We start from the raw sequence: 13,166 nt of genomic DNA, 5'->3' as shown, positions 1-13,166 counted from the left end.
TTGACTCGCGACAACTACGAGTGTCTTGCACTGCTGTTAATCTAAGCAGCGTTCTCCTCGACGATGTTCCTCGGGTGCGACGTGTGTGCGACTACGACGACTGCAAGTGCACGCCCACGCGTGCCCTGAATCACGACTGCCGACTTCGAATGTGCCACACTGGCAAATCAATAACGCCAGACGAACTCGCCTTAGCGCGGCACGGCAACTCGTAGACTTTTCCGATGAACGCACGCAACGCTGTGATCTTCGGTGAAGTGCTCGGGCGACCAGGGGACGACAGGTAGGGTCCGCCTCGCACTGCTTACCAGATGATTATTTGACGGAAAATCTTTCTCCCGCGACGCTTTAAGCTTTGCGTGAGTGTTCGAGCGGCCAGATGACGACAGTAAGGCTCTGCCCAAGCACCTCACGCACCTTTCCAATTGCTCGGCTGACACTCCGGGTGCGACCCACAAAGGACCACACAACGGGTTTCACCTGGCACTGTTCACCCGGGTCTTTGAAATTCCGCCTGGTTCGGACGCGGACGACAATGTGGAAACAGCACGCCGCGGACAGATCGACACCACCTGCGGAATAAAGCCAAAGGCGTAGCAAAACAAAACCCTTTGGAAAAAGCACGTTAATTGCGCATTCTTGAACGGTTCCTCTAGAGTTGCCTTACCCGATATCGGGGCTATTGTATGATCGGTATCCTCGCTTTTCCCAGGTGTTTTTTCCGGTGTCCCGTTTGGGAATCTAGGTTCGGATACAAAACGTGTGTTAGCGAATGTGGCGGTAACATTTTGAGGTTAACTCACCGAATTCCGCTACTGCTGGTTTCGCTCGACGCGCTAATTTTCCACGAGCGTGTTTTCCTGGCGTACGACTGTCGGAAGCGGGCCTTTTTGATCCGTGACCGGATTCGGATGGAGCAACCTGAGTAAATTACGGAACACGTTAGTGCACGTTGTTAGTGCGCAACTCAAAAGCAACTCACCAGCAGCTTAGATGCCATCTGTCCGGCAAAACGGAAGCGGTAAACTGTTTGAAACAGCCGCAAAGATGATGGCACAACACCGCGCCCTGAGACACTTCTGTCTGCTGGTTGCCTTCCGGGAATTCCTGCGTCGGAGGCTGCCGCGTTTTTCCGGTCGAAACCAATCTGCTCGCGTCACTGCTTTTTCCGTTTTTTCTCCACACTGAATCAAATTTTACTCTCATATCTCGTATTTCTTTTTGACGTTTTCGTCAAACGAGGGGCTTCTTTATTCGGAACAAGTATGTCCACACTGAGGGGATTCGTGTGGTGTGTTTTCGTTTTAAACTTATGATCAATGTTTTTATTCTCTTTAATACATGCATAATCAACTAATTGTTACAACCTTTATGAGCTGTATCAAGTGCAGCTCATCAGCTATCGCGCGTTTCTTGTGATGTCCTTTCTTCCTATTCTTTCCTATCGTGTGAAGATCGTTTACTTTGAATGTTTTCCATGGAAATTACCTTGAGGAAGTGTTGTGCTCGACCATTATCTTATTGAATCATTGGAAGCGTGTTGGCCATCGCCTTTAACTTTTTATATATAAAAAAAAGAAGCTACCCACCCTTAAGTTTGTAACTCGTGGACAGCTACACTCAGTGGGTGGGAACATGGGAAGAGAGATTATGGTTGGACTCAGGGTCGTTACAGGAAAATTCACTACGTTACACCGTCTTCTGGAGTAACCTCACGCAAGGGATTCCAATTACAGCTAACATGTTTTTCAGAGGTGCCGAAACGGGTGGGTACCTCTCATGCTATCAACCAGAGTCGGAAATTCAAAATATGAAAAACAATGCCTGTGAATTACTGAGCGGACCACCCTAGAGAGAGATTTGATAACCATTTTGGTTCGAAACTTTAACGAATCCCGGAAGTGTAAATCGATTACGGATTTCTACAGTTACACAATTTTTGGATGCGATTACAATAATGCTTAAGTTTATTTTACGGATGGGCCCTGGCATGACGTCACACACTATATACTTGCGGCTTTGTTTCTTCCTCGGCGTTTGTTGATCGCAGCGCGGCTACGATTCCTCTGTCGGCTTGTTATTCACCGTCTCAGCCAGTAACGGAGTCACCTGGCTGGGGACGACTGACATGCAAAATACCGCCCCAATACTTGCCGGTTCTAGCATAGTTGGGAACGGCCGGAAATAAAGCATGCTGGTATGATTGTTGTTTGTTGACCTTTCGACACCAGCGTCGGGCTAAAAGATGTTGTTTTGATGCTGACCGGTCCAAGACGAGGTTATGTTCGAGTCGATACCAAGTGCTTGCTCGACTCCGGTCTCGAACGGTGTTTTCTGTCCGGAACTTTTGGTTGCCTGGGGATGATCATGGTGTGGTTCGTAAGAACCAGCCAAACAGAAAAAGGCCCTTGTGGACCTACGCAAGGGTATTAAAAATAGTGTGCACGTCAATGTTTACATTGGTTTTGTTTTTACATGTGGTTCAGTCTTTTCAACAAATACATATTTTTAGATAACATTTTACCTTTTATCTGCAGTTTTACAATGTGCTTCGTTTTAATGTCGTTTTAACAGTTATTTATGCCTTTGTCACTTTCTTTTAACACGTTACATGTAATATAAATGTGGTTTTAATTCTTTTGTCAAACGCATGTTCATTTAATTTTCAGAACTATTACTAACCGTACTAACAAAGCAAATTTAACATAATTTAGCTTTACTTTTAACGTGTTGTGTTTGTTTTTCGCACTGTTTTTTGCTGTAATGTAAAGTAGATTTCAAGTAACGTTTTTACACTTCCTATTAGTTACGTTTTACTTTGAAAAACACAAGTCGCGCACAACTGCTCCCTCAGGCGATCACGAACAGAAAGGACAGGAAGCGGATAGCCGCTAAAGCGCTAAGTGGAATTTTCTACATCCAACCAACACACATACATTTACGGTAACACAAACAATACTAGTGTGTTGTTTTCTGGGTGACCACACTTCCCCGCCTGGGCTCCGAAAACACACGACGCCTATGGATTTCCCCTGAGAAGACGATGTGAGATCTTGGGACGGGATGGCAGTCGGTCAAGGTTTTGATCTGTTTGGATAACTGTTGTAGGGTTCACTTAATAGGACAGGGATAAGTCAATTTTGTGAGAGCATCCGCAGCAATCGCGAGCAAAGTGAAAATGCTCACGAGTTTAATCACTTTTATACCGCACCGGGGGTTAGTATATGGGTGAGCAAAATAGGGCCGTTGCCGTCGGGACCGACAAAGTCACCAAATTTGCTCACAAGAAAGGGGCGAGAGCAAACATGCACTGAAAAATTATAGACTACTAAATGCTTATTGATGATATTCTTTATTTTACAAAATGTTGAATAAAATGCATGATAAATTCAATTTAAAATAACAAAATAGTAATGATCGCATGGTAACTTAACTGGAAATGTGCTTTGGGATTTTTGATGACTGTCTGGGTGGCACCATATGCGAATTATTTTTTAAAAGATCTCTTAACAGTTAAGAACAGTTAAGATTTCCTAAACAGTTTATAAAATACTATAACCATTTGTGAACGTATATCGATATAAGGTTTTTTGGAACTTCTTTATTCATCACTTTTTTTAGAAGAGGAAAAGGTATATTTCGAAAATGGGGCCCAAGTCACGGCCAGCACATCCCTCACTGAAACATAGGGTTGTTTTTTCTAGGGCCCGAAGGGAGTATCGATATAAGGTTGAATTTCATGATTATTCCACGTACGATATTGTACAATTTCTTAAAAATAAACAGAACGAGTTCGTAAGAATCTAATTTAAAAATTTATCAGGCAACTGTTTAAAATTTTTTTTAAACTATGAAAAAAATTCAATGCATAGCATTCAATGTATCTTTTAACCATAACACAGTGCAATATTTGAATACAATTGAAAAAAATAATTTATTTTCGAATGAATAAATAACTGCCGCTTTGAATTTATTAATATGAATGATTTTTTAATTCCCTTTTTCAGTGTAACAGTTAAGACTGGCCCGCGATGCTCACCCAACTGGTGCGCGAAAGAGTGTGTATCCTAAAACTGGGCCGCTGAAATGAGCAAAACCGGGCCGCGTATACTCACTCATTGGTGCGTTTGCTCTGACAGAGTCACATTTACAAAAGTAACGAACGGTTACAAGTTGTAAGGCTAATTAACAGCAAAGGCTAAAAGCTGCGATCTGCTGTACCTTTCCAACATACAAGTCGGGCATCGTCAAATCGCCAAAATTGGAAGCAACATAGGCGATTTTTTTTTCGTGAATTTAACATCAAGGTCATTCTTCCCAAGACCGATCACGAACAATTCTTACGTGGATTATGTCAAAAAAAAATGCACACCAAATTTTGAATTGCTGGAAAACAGCAATTTTTTCAGATTTTTTCTTTCCGAAACAATAAGCAATATGAAAAGCTAATTTTTGTACCTACAGTACATTTAATGTTCGGTTGAAATCAAGGGTATTTTTAGATCTCGAATAATTTAACCCTTTTCGCATGAAAATGTTGTTCAAAAAGCTGCTGATTTTCCCAAATCCAATCATGTGAAGTGCATTTTGAGGAACGTTTCAATTTGTTGAAAAATAATTTCGTTTGAATAATGTTCGCTTCATTAAAAAACTTTTTGAGCATGAATGACACAAGTGCGTTTAAATTCCTGGTAAAAAAGAATTTAAAAAGTCATAAAAAACATATACTTACAGTCATTCTAGCTGAGTAGCTCGAACAGTGCGGATGTGCTTTTTTATCACTGCTGTACCGAGGTGTTTTTTTTTCTCGCTAAGTCGGAGTGAACCAAGTGAAGTTTTATGGTTTCACGCGGAATTGTTTTCTTTCCTGCTGGTTCGGTTGGTGCTGTGTTTTGTCTGCAAAAACAATTGGCATAAACGTTCAACAGCCAAATTGTTTTCCATCACCATCTCCATCATCATCTGCCAAGGCCATCAGTGCATTTCGAGACGTCTCCCTTCGCCCTGATTATCCGGGATTTGGACCCCGTTGGGGCGGTTGCTCGGTGGATTCGGATTTGATTGCTGTAACCGGGCGAGACAGAACGGCCCAAATATTTAATGTGCATCGATCGACATCCATCTTGTTTCGACGGAGGACCACGTGGTTGATGCAGTAAATGAAAGTGAAATAAAACAATAGCCCCAGAAGTGCTTGAAAGATTGTGAGTTAATACTTTTTCTTTTTTCACTTTTCTTGATCTATATTTTCTCTTTCTATTTATATTTTGACAATTTTGTGCTTCGCTTATATTTTCGACGCGGAGGGCATTCGTGTCCCCGTTGAGAAATATGAGCGAAGGCGGGAGGTCTCACCCCTCAACTGGTAGTGATGGGGATGTCGTTTACGAGAATGAGGAGCATCTGGAGGATCCAGATGCTGCTGGTCCCTCAAATGTAAATGATTCTCAAATGGACGATAATTCTTCATCTTTAGCACTGAAGAGTGGAACAACCCGGCTCCGAAAATATGATGACAGTTCATCTTCCGCTGGACCTTGGGTGGTTTTCATCCGGCCCAAAAAGAACGGCAAACCTCTTAATGTGGTACAGATCACCAAAGATCTGGCGAGGTGGCCCTCTGTAACCAGTGTTACAAAACTACGTCCAAATAAGCTGCGCGTTCTTGTGGCTAATTCGAAAGCTGCAAACGATATTGTTGCCAGTAATTTTATAAACCTTGAGTATCACGTCTACATCCCGTCTCGAGACGTAGAGATTGAGGGCGTGATCACAGAGATGAGTCTGGAGGCTGATTACGTGAAATCCAACGGCGTTGGTAAGTTTAAGAGCCTTGATTCGGCTTCGGTCGAAATCTTGGACTGCCGACAACTCAGAACTGCCAACGTCGTAAACGGAGTCAAAGTGTACTCACCTTCAGACTCATTTCGTGTTACCTTCGCGGGTACCGCCCTCCCTCACTTCGTCTTGATTGACGGAGTTTTAAGGCTTCCTGTGCGACTCTTTGTGCCTCGCCCCATGGATTGTAAAAATTGCATCAAGTTGGGGCACACAGCGTCGCACTGTTGCAATAAGCCACGCTGTCCCCAATGCGGGGAGATTCATGGGGCTGGAGCGTGCTCAGCAATAGAGCAGAAATGTGTCTATTGCGGGGGCTCACCTCATGAGATCTCCTCGTGCGAGGCATTTAAGAGTCGCTGGGATAAACAGAAGCGCTCTTTAAAAGAACGATCAAGACGTTCTTATGCCTCTATCTTAAAGAGCGCTTCTCCACTGGCCCAACCGCATTCGAGTAACATTTTTTCTGTGTTGCCAGTTGACAACGAAGAGACGACTGATGAAGACAACCCATTTATTTTTGTTGCGAACTCCCGGAAACGTGTAAAAACAACATCAAAGACACCCAAGATTCCCAAAAAGATCCCTACAATAAGTCCTCCAATAAGCCCCCCTAAAAAACCTATTGCTGCAAAACAAAAAAATCAAACTCCCCCTGGATTCCGCACGATCTTTTCACCACAAATCGATCCAACACCAGCAGGGACCTCAAAGACCCCCATAACTAATGAGGTTTTGTCTGATTCATCTTCCCAGCCGGGACTGTTTAAGTTGACAGATATCCTAAACGGTATTTTCTCGTTTTTTAACATCTCTGAATCCATCAAAGGTATTGTTAGTGCAATGCTTCCTGTAGTGAAGACATTTTTGAAGCAATTGATGCAAACTTGGCCCCTCATTTCAGTGTTTATCTCTCTCGATGGCTAATTTAAACCAAGAGGTCGGAGATATCACTGTTTTACAGTGGAATTGTCGTAGTATTATTCCTAAACTGGATCCGTTCAAATTCCTTCTTCATGAAATTAGTTGCGATATTTTTGCCCTTTCAGAAACATGGCTTTCTTCTCAATCAAACATCTCATTCCACGATTTTAACATTATCCGTTTGGATCGCAACGATTCTTATGGAGGGGTGCTTTTGGGGATCAATAAGCGCCACTCCTTTTATAGAATCCACCTCCCTTTATCAGGAGGAATTGAAGCTGTTGCATGTCATATAACTATAAGAGGTAAGGACTTATGCGTTGTCAGTTTGTACTGGCCTCATAGAGTTGCAGTGGATCGAAATCACCTAGAGGACCTGTGCTCAGTGCTTCCTGAGCCAAGGTTGATCCTGGGTGACTTCAATTCACATGGAACTGTCTGGGGAGAACAAACTGACGATAGTCGTTCTACTCTTATTTATGACATTTGTGACAGTTTCAATTTAACAATTTTGAACACGGGTGAAAAAACACGGGTACCTAAACCCCCTGCAAGACCAAGTGCAATTGACCTCTCACTCTGCTCAAATTCACTATCATTGGATTGCCAGTGGAAGGTAATCCCTGATCCCAATGGTAGTGATCACTTGCCAATCAAAATTACAATCACCAATGGGGCCAGCACTTCAAATTCAACAAATATGGCATATGACCTTACAAGACACATCGATTGGAAAAAGTACTCGGACGAAATAACAGATGCCATTAATTCTATGAATGTTTTACCTCCTTTGGAGGAGTATCACTTTCTTTCACATTTGATCCATGAAAGTGCACTTTGCGCTCAAAAAAAAACCCATCCCAGATTCATCTGTTCTTCGAAGGCCCCCAAATCCATGGTGGGACCAGCAGTGTTCCAAGCTTTATAAGGACAAATCAAAAGCATTCAAAGATTTTCGAAAACATGGAACCCTCGTCCTTTTTGAATCATATGTTTCCCTTGAAAATCAGTTCAAAAAATTGATCAAAGGGAAGAAAAAGGCATATTGGAGGAATTTTGTGGGTGGTTTATCACGGGAAACATCCTTGAGTACCTTATGGAAAGTGGCACGAAGCATGCGCAATCGATCATCTACAAATGAAAGTGAAGAAAATACACATAGATGGATATTAAACTTTGCACGGAAAGTCTGCCCAGATTCTACACCTGTACAAAAAATAATCCGGAACGTGCCTCCTGATAGGTGTGGTCTGGATTCCAGCTTTTCGATGGTCGAATTTTCACTTGCCCTCCTCTCTTGCAACAATTCAGCTCCGGGAATTGATAAAATCAAATTTAACTTGTTGAAAAACCTTCCGGACGCCGCCAAGTTTCGCTTGTTAAATTTATTTAATCAATTCTTGGAGAACAACATTGTTCCCCAAGAGTGGAGAGAAGTGAGAGTTATCGCTATCCAAAGGCCCGGAAAACCAGCGTCCGATGCGAATTCGTACCGTCCAATAGCGATGTTGTCTTGTATACGCAAGTTGATGGAGAAAATGATTTTGTTTCGTTTGGATAAATGGGTTGAAACAAATGGTCTCCTTTCAGATACTCAATTTGGGTTCCGAAGGGGCAAAGGGACAAACGATTGTCTTGCTTTGCTGTCTTCAGAGATACAAATGGCGTACGCGAAACGTGAGCAAATGGCTTCGGTGTTTCTAGACATAAAGGGAGCTTTTGATGCAGTATCAATAGAGGTTTTGTCAGACAAGTTGCATTCCCGGGGTCTGCCTCCACTATTGAACAACATCTTATACAGCTTGCTTTGTGAGAAACATCTGAACTTTGCTCACGGAGATATTGCAGTTAGAAGAACCTCTTACATGGGTCTCCCACAGGGTTCATGTTTGAGTCCAGTTTTGTACAACTTTTACGTAAGTGACATCGACAGTTGTCTCTCTGAAGGCTGCACTCTAAGACAACTTGCAGATGACGGCGTGGTGTCTGTCACAGGATCTTCTGAGTCTCATCTGCACAGACCTTTACAAGATACTTTGAACAGATTGTCTTCCTGGGCTTTGGGGCTTGGGATTGAGTTTTCCCCTCAGAAAACGGAGATGGTTGTTTTTTCTAAGAAACATAGACCTGCTCAACCTAAGCTTCAACTCCTGGGCAGAACGATCACTCAATCGAGGTGTTTTAAGTATCTTGGGGTTTGGTTTGATTCCAAGTGTACCTGGAGGGCCCATATTGAGTATCTGAAAGGAAAATGCCAACAAAGAATCAATTTTCTCCGATCAATCACTGGCACCTGGTGGGGAGCCCATCCAGAAGATCTTTTAAAATTGTATCGAACAACTATTCTCTCAGTGATGGAATATGGTTGCTTCTGTTTCCAGTCAGCTGCCAAAACTCACCTCATTAAACTCGAGCGTATCCAATATCGTTGTCTCCGCATCGCTTTGGGCTGTATGCCCTCAACGCATAACATGAGTCTCGAAGTTTTGGCAGGAATACTCCCACTAAAAGATCGATTCAATTTACTATCACTCCGGTTCCTCATCAGGTGTGAGGTCATGAACCCATTGGTTATTGTAAATTTTGAAAGGCTTCTTGAGCAAAATTTTCAAACAAGATTTATGTCTATATACCATGTCCTCATGTCAATGCAGGTAAACCCTTCTTCGTATTCTCCTGCTCGTGTTTGTAGCCCAGACTACGATGATTCTTCTGTCCAGTTTGATTTGTCTATGCAGCAGGAAATTCGTGGAATCCCGGATCCGCATCGTCCACTTCTGGTTCCAAGAATTTTCGAAACTAAATATAGACACGTCGATGCTGATAAAATGTACTTTACTGATGGATCACTTATAGAGGAATCAACAGGATTTGGAGTGTTCAACGAAATATCTAGCGCCTCTTACAGCCTCGAGTCACCATGCTCTGTGTATATAGCAGAATTAGCAGCAATTCATTGGGCGTTGGACAGTATCGCTTCAAGGCCAGTTGGGCACTACTTTATTGTAACGGATAGTCTGAGTTCTGTTCAAGCAATTCGCTCAATAAAACCGGGAAAGCACTCACCATACTTCTTCGAGAAGATACGGGATAGTTTGAGTGCTTTATCAAAACGTCGCTTTACCATCACCTTTGTTTGGGTTCCCTCCCATTGCTCGATAGAGGGTAATGAGAAGGCAGACTCTCTGGCAAAGGTGGGGGCGATGGAAGGCGACACGTATCAGCGTGAAATCGCCTTCAACGAATTTTACTTTTTAGTTCGAAGAAACTCTCTTGTCAACTGGCAGCGCAAATGGGACGAGGATGAGTTGGGTCGGTGGCTGCACTCGATTATCCCAAGGGTAAGCCTTAAACCATGGTTTAATAGATTGGACCTGAGTCGAGATTTTATTCGTATATTTTCCCGTCTCATGTCCAATCATTATTCCTTAGACGCGGTACTCTATCGTTTTGATATTGCTGGCAGCAATTTGTGTAGTTGCGGCCAAGGTTACCACGACATCGAGCATATTGTTTGGTCGTGCGAGGTCCATCTTGTCGCTAGAACGAATTTGATAGACTCCCTTCGGGCCCGAGGAAAACCACCCTATGTTCCAGTGAGAGATGTGCTGGCTGTCATAGACTTGGACTACATGTTTGAAATATACCTTTTCCTAAAAGCTATTGATCTTCGTCTATAATTCTTTTTATTTTCATATTTCCCTATCTATCTTCTTTTTTCTTTAAAAGTGACTTAGATATAAGCACACAATTGTAATCAAACAAAACGAGTTTGGCTCCTTAAAGCCTAAAGGTACGAGCCGTTTCAAATAAAGAATTTACAAAAAAAAAAATATACTTACAGTCGACCTGGAAAAGCGAGAGTTCAAATGACTAATCATTTTTTCGTCCACACTTTCCCACATTTCCAGGTTCCCTTTTATAAAGTAAGGAACACTAATTTTCTAAGTTAAGCCAGGAAAATGAATCTCGCTTGTAGAAGTTTTACATTTTCACCAAAGGAGGTTTTCTGGTATAAAAAGCTTGGGACTTGGTGATTTTCTCACTTAAAGAGGTAGCTAGCCTAACCCGACTGTTTGCTTAATTTATGCAACAAATTGCAGAAGGATTTTTTTAAATGAATAGGAAGCAAATTTGAGCAAAAAAAACTGTTTCAAAACCAAGCGGAAACAACAGCTTCGTTTAGAGGGGAAGAACAGAATTCGTGTAAATCGCATGGTGGCACACAATGCTAACTTTTTTTTTCTAAAAAAAATCTTTTCCTGTTTGTATAAATTTGTAGTATAAATTTAGGCGTTTCCTAATAGATCTTCAAAAACTTATTTACACTGAACCCATAAGAACTCGTGAGTTTATAACAAAGCTATGTTACAATCAAAAATTTTCAACAAAAAGACATCCTAGACTGAAGTTTTCCAGATAAATAATTTAAAGATATTCATTTATTCAAAAGAGAAAGGATAATCCCACACAAAAATCGTATTTTTCGACTTGAAACCACGATCAGAAACAAAACACAATTTTTAAAATAAATATTTATTATCATCTAGCTTCAAATAACCCCAGGTTGGTAGTCCCTATCATTAGGATCGTCTGCTTTAGCTGCTTCATCCTCAATATCACTGTCGACGGCCGTCAGGGCTGCCATTTTCCTAGCTACAACTTTCCCGCAGTTTTGTTCCGGCGCAATGTGCCTCGGCGGGTAATGTCCCTCGGGCAGATGCAAATTCAGCGCTTCCTCGTAGGTTCGTGTGACCAGTGTTCGTTCTGTAAAGCGGCAAACTTTGTCAAGTTCGGTGGCGGGCACTGGAAGCGAGCCCGGTTCCTCTTTTATCGTCGCAGTACTAGGTTGCTGCTCTTTGGGCTTCACAAATATACGTTTCATTTTAAGCATCTTATCGCTCTGACCTGCGTATTTGTATAGCTTATCCGGATTTGCTCCGTATAAAGGATCAATTTTACTCTTCTCGAACGGATCCTCTTCCAGGAACACATTTGTTCCTAGCGGATAATCATAGGTTCCTTTGTAAACATCTTCATTAATCTGAATGACCGGATGCTCGGTTTCGATACCGACGACTTTGATACGAACATTTGGATCAACCAACTCCTTCCGGCTCAAGTGATTATCAAAGTCCACAAACAAAAGTACCTCTTCGCTGACGTAGTTCACAGGATCGTCTTCGTCGCTTTCCTCGTCGGGGTTCAGACCTGCATCCAAAACCGGGTCCTCTATCTCGAATTGGTCGGACAGATCGTCGTCCCCACGATCAGATTCAATCTTCAGTTCAGCCATGGTGTCCAGAATTGAGACTCTATAAATTGATAACGAAAATTTGTTTTGCACAATGTCTTGGTTTTGAATATCCAGATTTTCACAATAACAGAGCTTTTAGCAGATTTTTTTTTATTTGGACAGAATTTTAAAAAATAATCTAAATAGAAACACCGCTCAAATTGTAAATAAAAACATCCATGACAGTTCTATGAGCCGGGATATTTTCTATCGACAAAAATATCGATAAGGGAAATTTTTCGAAAACAGTCTGCATCATTTAGAGGTGCCAGGTGTTCTGATTTATCAGGATTTGTCCTGATTTTCGATAGACCGTCCTGATTTTTCAAAAACTCTCGAGTTGTCCTGATTTTTGAAAATTGGTCCCTAAAATTTGAAGAGTATTTTTCAAATTCAATTTTCATTCTTCCACCGATAATTCTTCCAAAAATACGCAATATTCATGGAAATCAATTTTATCAGATATTTCACATAATAAATTTATTTTTATTTTTTACTTTTAGAGTTACTTCTGAATGATGAGGAATCATAGATTTTTTCAAACATGAATCGTTCGAACGTCTGAAACAATCGTCGCTTGGAGGAGAAATTTGTCTTATAAAGCTTCGTCCACACTCGACAACTTGAATTGCGATTTCGGTTGATGAAACTTGTTTATGTTTACATTTGGGTTGCTGGCTGAAAGTCTCCCATACTTGTCGGGAGACTTGAGACCAGAGGTCGGCATTAAAACGCTGTTCGCTAGTTAGTCCGCTACATTTTTGTTTGTACACTTATTTTTTAACTTTATTTTAAGAGAACTTACGGCTCAAAAAGCATTCCTGCTTGAATAATTGCACCTTGTGGAGTTTGTTCATCCGTTATTTCAACAAAAATCCCGTAAGAAAATAAATTTGTCATCAAAAAAGTAGCGGACTAATTAGCGATTAGCGATTTAACGCCAGACACTTCAAAAAAGCATGTATCAGCATTCTTCCTTGACTGATTACTTGTGGTGGAGTTTGTCTATCTGCTAGTACAAAATTTTGGTGAAAAAATAAATGAAAAAGATAATTATCTAACAATAACGGAGCACACAAATTAGCGATTAGCGCTTTAATGCCGGACA

General features: G+C 41.6%; 2 protein-coding genes and 1 long non-coding RNA gene across 3 annotated transcripts in view; 1 reads left to right on the top strand and 2 right to left on the bottom strand.

Moving 5' to 3' along the window:
• Positions 1-13,166, top strand: part of LOC129755523 (RNA-binding protein RO60-like) — a 131,705-nt gene that overhangs the window by 5,617 nt on the left and 112,922 nt on the right. The gene's annotated exons all lie outside the window — the stretch shown is intronic.
• On the bottom strand, positions 295-1,164 carry LOC129755526 (uncharacterized). Its single transcript, XR_008739273.1, has 4 exons — positions 983-1,164; positions 804-921; positions 668-741; positions 295-609 (listed from the first exon to the last, which is right to left on the bottom strand). It is a non-coding gene; the product is annotated as an uncharacterized LOC129755526 (long non-coding RNA).
• LOC129755525 (uncharacterized) lies at positions 11,276-12,202 on the bottom strand. The gene has a single exon (XM_055752063.1). It carries the CDS (start codon positions 12,056-12,058, stop codon positions 11,315-11,317), a length of 744 nt encoding a protein of 247 aa, XP_055608038.1. The 5' UTR covers positions 12,059-12,202; the 3' UTR covers positions 11,276-11,314.

Source organism: Uranotaenia lowii, chromosome 3, assembly GCF_029784155.1.
Source record: "Uranotaenia lowii strain MFRU-FL chromosome 3, ASM2978415v1, whole genome shotgun sequence".
Classification (NCBI taxonomy): Eukaryota; Metazoa; Arthropoda; class Insecta; order Diptera; family Culicidae; genus Uranotaenia; species Uranotaenia lowii.
This window is presented reverse-complemented; position numbering and strand designations above follow the sequence as displayed.